Below are 12,017 nucleotides of genomic sequence, written 5' to 3' on the forward strand. Positions count from 1 at the left end.
TGGTTATTTATCATGTAATTTTATATATGAAAAAAAAAAGAAAGAAAACGCAGCATTTCCGCAGGTCCTATATTGTGACAAAAATTATATTTATTTTGGTGAAAAACAAGCAAGCAATAAAATTTTAACATACACATATTTATATTGAGCTGCTTATTTATTGTCTTAGAATTGATGGAAAGATGCAAATTGATAAGACAGGTGAGCAGAGATGTGCAACCCATCCAAATATTAGAAATAGGCATAAAAAGGGGATGCCAACAGAGATATGGTTACACCTCCAATAGAAAGACAGCAATGGCCTTGTCTTTGTAGAAACAGAAACACTCATAAAATGGAATTAAAATGAAATAAAATTACTGGTCTTGAAAAGCGGTAAATGAATCAAGACAATGAAAGAGGTGGTTTAAGTAAAAACACATTTGTGGTGATTTAATAAAATTACCACCCATATAAACAAGTTAGAGGCTTTCATTGAAAGACAGCTTAATGTAATAATAACTGAAATCATCAGTCAGCCATTAAAAATCAAGTATTCTAATTCAAGAACACATCTTTAGAATGATGGTTCTTGATAATTAATCTTTTTCTCGCTGTCTCATTTTGTTGGTGTTTGACTCACCTGCAGACACAAAGAAGATCCCTGCACTGAGGATGATGTTGTGACGTGACTTGTAGAACTCACTGGCAGCTATACACAGTCCTCCCATGAAGAGCAGTATGACGCTGAGGATGGGGAAGATGCTGGAGGCTCGTACTGCACCTGGAAGTCAGAGGAAGACATAAGGGATAAACAAAAAGGAGGGAAAGAGGTGATGGAAAAATAGGATGTGATTCGGTGTACACGCAGAGAGGACAGCCAAAGGGAAGCAAAGAAAGAGTGGAAATGAGAGGAAGTGACAAACAACGATAGACAAAAAAGCACATTAGGATCCATTTCAGCATCTGGTCCTTGTGGGTGAGCACATCCTAATCAACACCCCATAAGGCCTGTGAAAGACTCCATCAACACTGTCCAGTGTGTGCGCATCCCCACAGCGAGCCTGTTACCATAGCTTATGTAATCACACTGTTTGAGTCTACCTCCTTGTGTTTTGAACACTTTCAACAGAGATAACTGGTTGCTTTATGTAGCTTTATGTGAAAGGCAGTAAAGTGCTTCAAGGCTCTGGCATGTATATCAGTCAGGTTGCAGTGCAGAGGGATGCTACCAATATCCCCGAAACAAAACAGCATTCTCACAGCCAATTATCAAGAAGTGGAAACTGGAAGTGAGATATGATGTTACTTTGAGGTCAAGTCAGAGTCAGAAAAGGGCTGCACTGCACCCTGAGGTGTCAGGTGAAATTAGTGTCATGTCAGAGTTTGATAAAAAAGACTGTTGTTTGAGTCATGCAGCAGGAACAACCCTAACCCTCTCCCTAGCAGTAACCTACTGCCATCCTGTAGTCTTCACCTCCACCTAACCCTCCCCCTCTCTCCTGTTTAACATGCACACTTAAACTTTCATCAGGCTAGTTAAATTTTCACCACTTCACCTCATCTCCCCATGTGGTTGCCACATCAGCATTTTTCCCAGTTTCTTCCCAAAGTGCTGATGTCAGGTTGGGTGGCTCGCTGCTGAACTTGGCTGCCAGCAACTCCACGGGGACCAGCCAGGGATCCCGACGGCCCATCTGCCTGCATACATGCTGCCATTCATCACTGCCCTCCTCCCCCCTTGTTCTCTAGCCTTGATTTGTTTATCCCTAACACCTTAAGGCGTTGTGGCGGCTGGACGGGTCGGTGGGAAAGTCACCCTGGGCCTACAGCTGAGCTGACAGGCAATGGTTAACAGTTGCTTTGCCAAACAGTGGCCACAGCTTGCTGGAAGCGAATTCTCTGTTGGGCTCTCACCATTGACAAAAAAAGCAATGGAGACCCTGATGCTGCTTTTTCTTTAATGTGCTTTATTCATTGATAGATCAAGAGTATTAAAAATTGAGTTCCTGTATTCTAGACTTCAATATAAATATACAGAATCTGGTTGCTTTATATTAATCTGCAAAGTAATATTAAATAATCTACTTTGCTTTACAATGCATTGTTGAATTATATAATCTTAAAGCAGAGAATACATAAATTTAAGGGTACATTCACACCGGGGTCACACCCGGGTCCACTTCCATGGATGGCATGTTTTTTTGGAGCAGTGTGAATGTGCATTTGAATTTTCGTGTGGACTAAAGAAAGAAACTCTATTCTGCTTGAAAACTTGGGGTCTTGGTCCACTTGCAAGAACCCTGGTTCAGTTTGCTTGCAGTGTGAATGTAATGTCCATCCAGTGGCACAATATGGGGAATTGATGTAGGATGCACTGTAGAGCAACATGTTGGATAACTCGCTGCCTCTCCTGTTGCTCATACTGGACAGATTCTTGTGAGAACTACATTAGTTTTGAACCCAAAGTAAAAACAGAAAGCCCAAGACTGCATAAACTAGGTGTAAATCTATTAATTACTTTCAGTGAATGAGTCGTTTTCAGTCCTGGCCAATCAGTGAGCTGGATTACCTTCTTCTCTCTTCTTAGTGAGTGGTTGTTTTGGGGAATATCGCTCCCTGCCAAGCAGATGTAACTGCGTGACATGGTTCAAGTAAAGTGTAAATCAAATCAACCCTGCCCAATCAAACCAAGTCCCCTGGACCATCTTGGTGTGAATTCTTGAATTTTGACTTTTTCTTCATGCCTTGTATTTTAACCCTTGCCCAATTGGTGACATTTTTGTACATTTTCTCAACTTTTCTTTTTTACCTGATGATAATTTCTGCTGTGTTGCAACAAGTGGCATGAATTTTTGCAATAACTCTTCTTTATCCACTAATTTAGTAAATCCAGTGTCTTTTTCTATCATGTCTTGTTTACTCTCGTGATGAGTTTGTCACCCTCTGGTGACCTTCATGGCCAAAAGTATCCATGCTGAAAAACTGCAATAAAATTATCATTCATCAATATGTTCTTCTGTTTTTTTTCATTAATAATTTAAACAACTTCAGTCATGCTCAATAATACCAAACATTTCATCATTTTTTGGATCCTAACCATTTAAATGCCAGTTTAAACATCTAAATTACTGACTCATTTATAAAAAACTAAACAAACAATAATTTATTTATATATATATATATATATATAAAATCATCATCAGCATTTTTTTCAGCTTTTTTTCAGAAGTTACCTTCAGACCTGCTCAAAACTAAACATTTAATCATTTTAAGACTTTTAACCCTTTAAATGTCATTTTAATTATTTAATTAATTAATTAATTAATTAATTATTGGTACATTTTTTACCATTAGGTGCCCCATAAGGTTTAAGTCACCACATACTCCTCCTCTTCCTCCTCACATTTTTATTCAGCTGTTAAAACAATGGCCATCAGCATGAAATTATCAACCACAAAACATTTATAAATCATAGTATGTGATTTATTTAAATACACTATTCTGCAAATCTTGCACTCCGAAATAAATAAAGGATAGAGGAAAATAAAGAAAAGGTTTGTTCAGAAACAAGAAAATATCTCTTCTTGTCTTAACATGCCATTATTCAACATCATGATGTGCTCATGGCTTCCTTTAACCTTGCTTGAAACAGTCTAGCAACTGAGCTCCAATATGAAGAAGACTTTAATACCATTATTCACCATCTCCCATTTTTCTTTCACCTGTCTGCATCTGTCTGCTGCACACTGTCATCTCACCCATCGAACATCCTCCGACTAGTTTTATCTCCATCTTGTTTTCTCCATCTCTCACTTAATTTGCACTCTGTCAATGCACAAGACAGTTTGAAAGGTAAAGTGTCATCTTGCCCTCTTGCCTTCCTTTTCCCCTTGTCTCCTTGCTTGTCCAGGGGGGATTGTGGAGTTTAGAATTACCAGGGAGGATGATTAAATATTAAATTGTCCTAAGAGTTGACCTGGCTCCTGTGTCCTGCTCCAAACCTTCTAAGTCTTCCACTTCTCTGCCTCCACCCCCTCCACCCTTTCCCAAAAGTATTGGCTTGGCCATTCTCAGCACAATACATGGGAGAGGGCACGGGGGCTCTTTTTCATCCATCAGCTTCATTTGCCAAGACAAAAGAGGGATAAAGGGTCAGTCAGATTTATTGACTGTTGACAGTGGGGTTGTTTAATTGTGCAACATATCAAGGTGACACAAAAGTTGAAGAAAGAAGTTCAGCTGCAGACAAACTTAGGAGGGGAAAGGAATAAGGAAAGCTCTCCTTATCTGTGTCATCATGTTCTTCACTCTCAGAATTTACTCTTGCAATCTATTCTCAGAGTCTGCGCCAGTGCTAATGTAGTGACAAGTCTAGAACAAGTGCCAACACACAATAGTCAAAGCTGACCCATCACGATACATCCAAATATAAAGCTTATTATTCAGTCTGCAGCCTGCTTTCCTCTTGTCTCGCCCAACCAGCCGCAATCAAAGAACCAGTGTGTGAAATGAAAGTTTATTGATGAACTTGTTATGCAGATCCTGATGCAGTTGCAGCACTTGCACAAACAGCCTGTCTGGTGCAGAAATCATCACAGGTCTGGTCTGGTAGCAAAATGTGCTCCTGCACGATGTGTACATGCACAACTCATCGTAACACCGTTTACTCCAAACAAGAACATCATTCGACGTTCCTGTCATGTTTGTCAGTTCAGAGCAGCCTTGCTCAGTCCAGAATGAACAGAAAATGTAAATGCACTCATGCACAAACTGACAGCACCACTTCCTTGAGATTTTTCAGAAATCTTAAAAGCAAGGAAAGCAGTGCAATGATGTAGCTTTCTAAGACAGGAAGATCCAACTCATTTGCATGACTTTGATCCCCAGCTGGCCTCCAGTGCTTCTCCAATCCAAAGAACACCCTGCATTAAAATCTATGTGTAGCAGTGCATTGAAGTCTGCACTGACCTTCACAGTGACCTCCCAGCATGCAGCGTACCTTCACTGCGATCGTACTGCAGTTTGCTGCGCCAACATGCCCCTGGGTTTGGCTGACCATGCTCTACCTCAAAAGGAAAGGGTGAAGCCCCTGTAGATTTTCCATGCCAAAATACATGCTGTTCTCCTGCATAATACCAAGTGTGTCAGTGCTCACTTGTTGTTTGATGAAGCTCAGAAAGCTGTGTCTCCGTGAAGCTTTCAGCCTGCAGCACAGAGGACGGAAACTGTTGTGGGACGACAGAGCAATAACTATACCCTAAGGCACCAAGGGCAACTATTTACAATCAGTCCCTCTTCACCACATTCTCAAGGTTATGTGTCTTCACTTTCTATCTTTTTAGGATTGTCACTGTCAAAGTTTTGGATCCTGCCTGGAGGGATGTTTAAGCATAGCAACATCCCTGGGGGAGGAGGCAGAAACAGAAACTGACAAGCTGACTTAAAGTCTGGGACTAGTCTCTTGCTGTGGATGGGTGTGCACAAATCAAAGGGCATGGATAGTTATGCCCCACCATTTTCTCTCTCACCACCCTTGTTTTACACAGTAAAATGAAAAAAAAAGAGAAAAAAAACAAACAAAACAAACAAAAAAAAAACTTAATTTACAAGAAAATATTCATCTTTTACATGTATAAATATGCAATCACTACTCCGATGCATCAATGCCGTGTTAGATGACTGCAGTAAAGGAGCAAGGTGAATATAATGTAACTCTTATACAAAGGAAGGTTAATGCTGACTTCTGCGTACAGTTTGTGAATTTTAACAAAAGGACTGAATTGCCATGAACATCACGTCATGAACCTTTTAGAGCAACTGCGACGCTCATTAACTGTACATCTGTTACAACTTTACAGCGTACAGAGGATGCCTGCTGAACGGCTATTATCTCCGCCAGGGTGACACTATTTTGACAGAGGGTGGCTGGGATGGCTACAGTCCTGGGACACAGTGATAACGTGTGCTAAAACACTGTCAGTCTCCGGCTGCTGGGAACGGTACCCTGTCCAAATGAAAGCTATGACCTCCATCTTAATAGTTAATGACATCAGTGACCTTCGCGGTGTGTTGTGTTTCTGAAAGCCTTGCTTTGGCCCACATGAATGCTCTTGGGAGCACCATGATTAGCACTGAGGTCACTGTTTTGATTTGGGCTGAGTTCACAATAACATAGATTGGCACATTCTTGCCTCTTGACTGCCACATTAATGTTAAATAGGCGTGTTTCTGGGGCTGAGTGCCGGCTGATCCCACATTTAGAGCTCTGTATTAACATATTTCTGTGTATCTGATTGCATTTTCTGGCAAGTAATATTTAACGAAAGTCCAATGTTGTCAATACTTTTTTTTTAGTACTTGATAAATGCTTTGCCTTAAAAAGAATTTTAGGCACTGCATGAAATTTGCAGTTGGAAAAATGCATTTAAACCTTTTCTGGTTGGAAAATTTCTTTTGGGGATGCATTAGAAGTGGCTAAAACCAAATGATTTCAGCATTTAGCTGTTGCCATCTTAAAATTTGTGGTGCCAGAGGTGATCAAATTTAGATAAAAAACAAACAAACAAACAAACAAACAAAAGACATGTCTAGACAGAAATAACCTGACTGATGAAAAATGATTTTTCTTTTTGTATGGAGTTATTTTCAGAAATCCTAAAGCATAGCAATCAAAGAGAGTGAATAGATACCACAACACCATACCTGGTGGCAATGTCTGTCTATATATATATATATATATATATATATATATATATATATATATATATATGGCATATGGTTTTACATTTCACAGAACCCTCTGGAAAGTCCTTGTATGTACCTATTTATTTATTTATTTAAAGGTTTATTAAAATGAACAGTGCACTCTGATAAACATTAAAATGTAAATGTGCCAGAATTAACCAAATTACTATTTTGGATCTTTTATCCATTGACTGATGTTGAAAGTTCAGAGAACCTTGAAATAAAGAAGGTTCATAAAAAGCAGGCCCTATTAGAAATGACTGGGCAGGTGATTGAGTGAATCACTGAATGACAAAGGAATAGGTGAACTTCAATCAAGAAGATAAACTATATGTTACAAATAAAGTCAGAAAATTAACTAGTGCTATCATTGTTGTCATCATACATGAAGTCTTCTAGGAGCAGCTAGAATAACATGATTGGTTTGAACTAGAGCCTGGTAAATCATTCAACTTCACTGAAATCCCACTGAGGTCAGTTTATAATGTACAAAATTTCTTTGTCGTTTAGAAAAAAAAATCAGCTTATCTCAAACTCTCATTTCTTTTCACCGATTGGTGGCAATTTATCTTGTAACGATTGGCATTTTTCTATTTAATAACTCTATAATTTATACAAGGCAAAGTGACTTTTTCCAGGTGGAGGAAATCTCTCAAACTTTCATTTTATTGAACCGGAATGCTGACATTTGTTGCTCTTTGATTTCCCTGATCCCTCACATGTGCATGTGCCTCAGTACAGAAGTAGGCTAAGAAGACTGTAACATTACACTAATAAGTAGTGAGTCATAGTAATTTTCTCAAGCACTGAGTAACACAGGCTGGGGTTTGCCTTTTCTCTTTCTTGCTCTGCCCAGCCTGTTGGCGGCTGCACCAGGACGCGATCGAGCCCCGCCTATTCCTGCCGTCCTGCCAGCATGCGTGCCAACCTGCTCACAGAGACACAGGGTGGGAGCGGATACTGTGTGTACTGTATTGATTGGCACGGCTGCAGCTCAGGCTGGTGTCCGTGCGCTGGCACTCCTCTGCGCTGGCTGACAAACAACTTAATGAGACTCAACACCCATGCAGACTCATGGCTTGGTTTCAGCAGGACTGCGTCCTGCTCAAACGCCACAGTGGGTTTCACACATTCAACCTTTGTCCAAATGGTCAAGAAATATAAATATCTAGAGCACCTGAGCAGCTTTTGTTAAGAGACAGAATTTTATTCTGATTCTATTGAGAATAGAAAAACGTCAATTAACGTTATTTGAATTTTTGGAGAAAGACCAAAATATTTTGAATACATGTGAGTATATTTGTACAAAACAGAATTAGAAAAAGACTGGACAAGTATGGCTTGTCTGAAAGGGTTGCAGGAGAAAGTGTCTTCTCTCTAAAAAGAGCATGGCAGCACAGTTTAGGTTTTCAAGGTTCTATCAGAACAAGAAAAAAATCCCAAAATGTTTGGAAAAATTTCCTTTAGAGAGACCAGACCATAGTTGATCTTTCATCAAAAGCGCACAGCAGCTTAGGAGAAATGTGAACAGGATATCAACTTATACACCTCATACCAACTGTCAAGCATGGTGGTGGGGGGCTCATGATCTCGGCTTGTTTTCAAGCCATAGGACCTGGACACCTTTGTAGTCATTGAGTCAACCATGAACTCTTCTTTATACCAAAGTATTCCAGAGTCAAATGTGAGTCCATTTGTCTGACATTTAAAGCTTGGCTGACATTGGCTCAAACAATCCTCAAAACAGCAGCAAATCTTCAACAAAATGGCTAAAATAAGGAAAAGAATCTTGCAGTGGCTTAGCTCAGTTATTTAAATGGTTTTTTAGTAAATAAACAATAACAGGTTGTAATAAATCATGTTTTGTCAATTGAAATTGTATTAGATTACTGCTAAATCCTGATATTTAGCTCGTGTTCACATCTAACAGTGACCTAGACTTGATTGGGGACTCGGTTCAATTAGGGGCTGCAACATTAAGCTGGTCCGAGTTTGCTTTCACGCTACACGTAGTCAAACAAACCAAACCTTTTAAATAACATATTCTAATTCTTAATCTATTGGTCAATGCAGGACAACTTTCGTTTCCACCATATAAGTACTAGTCCACTTTCTGCATTTGGTTCATTTGAAGCAAACTGAGCATCTCTTAAAAGAGCTGCACTTTCAAAGCAAACTAGGGTTCAATTCAGAAGAACTGGTGTGAATGCACCCGTAAAACCTTAAACGTGAGAGTGTATGTTCTTTTTCATAGGACTGTACATGTGCAAAAAAATGCAGAAAGTCCTCTTTTTTAAAGCTTTTCTCTACCTTCTTTCCCTCTTTCTGCATCCTTTACTCCCTCACTCTTTCTTTCATTGACAGTGCTGAGAGGAAATTAGCATTGGCTCTTAATCAGCCTCCCCCAGCCCTGAATGTGCTGATGTGCAGGACAGGGTCATGCTAATCAGGTGCCTCAGCTCCCAGGCACATTGATTTAATACTACAAACACTTATTAATCCCCTCCACACCTCCTCCTCCTCAATACCGAGCCCTTGCACCGTCCTCGTCCCGGCCGAGAGGCTTTTTTGTGCTCCTCTCACCCCTCCCCATCAAACTGGCATCAAACAAAACACATAAAAACACACACACACACAAAAAAACAAACTATGGGAGAGTTAAAATACACAGTGTGAAACAATGTACATAGACAATGGAAATGAGCTTTGATGGCATCAACAATCTCATTTGTCTTGACACCACACCTCACACACAGAAGTGAAGCTGATTGGAAAATTAACATTTGATATTAATCAAACCTCTGGTAAGAATTCTTCAAGTTATCCTTTTTTTAAATCTATAAATGCATTCTCCATCCACTTCTTGCTCTGCTTCTCATTAACTGGTTGGTTATTTATTGTTTAAACTAGTTTGTGCTTTACATATTAGTTCATTCAGCTATTTTGCTATGGCACTTTTGAACAACAGTAGCAACCTATAGTATGTAAATATTTCAATTGTTTTTATTTAGTAGACTATATGGATTTAGTTAGTAAGCATTAATCACTACTGAATGATATATCAATACATTGTAAATGTCATAACAGGCCCATATTAATGGCTTCCAGGCCAATATGTTCCCTGCACAGGTTACTGTTCACTGATATTATCCTTTTTGTCTGTATGGGATGCAGGGTTATTACATATAAATGGCTTTGTTCGCTGGTGTGTGAAGCTACAAATTGTGTTAAAAGTTTGATAGAACAGAAAATCAAGACTTTCTTTGCATGCAAGTCCCTGCTATGTAGTCCAGTCCAGATTTTCCTCACCAGTTTAACTACATTGTTTTGGATTAGACCAAAGCCGAGCTCTGTCTGGCTGTCCTGTAGCCCAACCATTTCTAAGAGGTTATGGGGAGGGTTATGGAGATAAGGGACATTCCTAAAAGACTAAATACCCACAAGAGCTTTTTCTATTTGTATCACAGGAATGAGAAAGAGTTGAACCTGCAACGGTTAGAAAAATTAAAATGCCTCTATAAAAATGCCTTTGTGTTTTTTTTTTAAACAATTTGCTGTTAATATGGCTTATAATTAAGGGTTCTGGTTTTCTGTTCATGTGTTCAACCAACCATGATACTACCATGCAACCTTTGGTTACAGAAAGTTCTCCTCATAAAAGGAGAGTACCTGCTGGGAGGCTGGAAGAAAAGGGCCTCATATTTGAGTTATTTAAACGACTTGTGTTTACATGGACATTTTTCTAAATATTATGATTGAACTCATTCTGTTAACATGAAAACCAGAGAAAAGATCTGATAAGTTGCATTTACATGCTGCAAAGCGTTTAATCAGAATAAAATTTTGTTTACATGAAACCTTTTGATTCTGATTGAATTATTAATCTGAATAAAAGTGGTTGATGTAATCACAGTTTAGGATAATTTGCAGTTCCGACGGTAAAAAACAGATAAATAGAGCATACTTCTTTGAAAAAATGTAAAGACTGTTACATACTCCCAAGAACAGAACTTTGTTCTCATTCTTGAGGAGGCAAAAAAAGGACGCCATCTTCTTTTCGTTGAGCACAGCTCAACAGAAAAGGTGTGTTTATGAGAATACCTAATGGCACAAATTATTAAATGTCACATTTTTCACATGATCACCAACTAAAATTAAGTGATGTTCAGGTCAACAAAATTTTTGATGTTCTTAAATTAAATTATTTAACAATGCAGTGTAAAAAATAAAAATAATAATAAAAAAAAGCCTGTAAGAATATTCACAAAGTGCAGAATCTGTCTGTCAGACACATTTTTGATGTATGTTTGAGAAACATTTTTGGAGATTTCATTAAAGCAACAACACACACATTTCTAACCCTAAAACTATGTGCTTCTGACTTGTTTTCATGGCACATGGACATTCATTATGCACATTCCTGGAGCCACTGTTGTCTTGCAGCATTCCAAGGCTGAGATACCATATTTCACAACATTTTTTTCCAGCCCCTGGCATCACATGACAGCTAGGTTTTGCTTTATGACACTGCATCACACACCAGCATAATAAACATCAACACCATAGTCGATTCAGCAGAGACATGCAAGAGGAAATTGTTGGTCAAAGCAGGGTAAAGAAAGAGGCAAAGTGACAGAGCAAGAGATAAAACAAGAGATGGGATGCAAAAGGAATTAGCCTTCATAAGAGGGTGCCAAAGTTCCAAATCTGCTGAAGTTCTGCTTTAAAATGATGCAAAACAGATAAATACGGGATTATACTTTTAGATAGACCAAAACTGAACACAGAGTTCTTAGTTAATTTCTTAATTTATGTGACATCTTTTAAGCACAACTCCAACACAAAGTGCTTCACATGAAAGAAAGAAGGAAAAAATTAGTTTAAAGCACTGAACAGTTAAAATACGATAAAATGACAATAAAATGAGTTATGAAACAAAGAAAAACAATATAATGAATTAAAATGCTTTAAAAAGTCGACAGGTAGAAAGGCAGAAAAATAACACCTTTACAGAGCAGAATCAGCTAAAATTTTAAACTATTAAAAATCTTTGTTTCTGCATATAAAAAATAAATAAATAAATACCATCACATAACAAAAATCTGAAATCACCAGTAATATATCAATGATCTTTGCACATACAGCCTGCACCCAGCTTAAAAGCCCATTAGCTATCCTACTAAATTCTGCACTGTCATATCAAAATCACATCACACAGAGATGGGTCAGTGGTACACCATAAAAGTAAAATGACCTCACATGACAGGTCCGCTCACATAGTTAAACATCCT

The 12,017-nt window shown here is 38.6% G+C and overlaps 1 protein-coding gene across 1 annotated transcript in view; it reads right to left on the bottom strand.

Moving 5' to 3' along the window:
* The window catches only part of cacng2a (calcium channel, voltage-dependent, gamma subunit 2a), a 78,543-nt gene that overhangs the window by 3,176 nt on the left and 63,350 nt on the right, over positions 1–12,017 (bottom strand). Inside the window, exon 3 of the mRNA XM_042004575.1 lies at positions 623–763. Within this exon, the coding sequence (XP_041860509.1) occupies positions 623–763 (141 nt within the window). The remainder of the gene's footprint in view (positions 1–622; positions 764–12,017) is intronic.

Source organism: Melanotaenia boesemani, chromosome 2 (assembly GCF_017639745.1).
Source record: "Melanotaenia boesemani isolate fMelBoe1 chromosome 2, fMelBoe1.pri, whole genome shotgun sequence".
Classification (NCBI taxonomy): Eukaryota; Metazoa; Chordata; class Actinopteri; order Atheriniformes; family Melanotaeniidae; genus Melanotaenia; species Melanotaenia boesemani.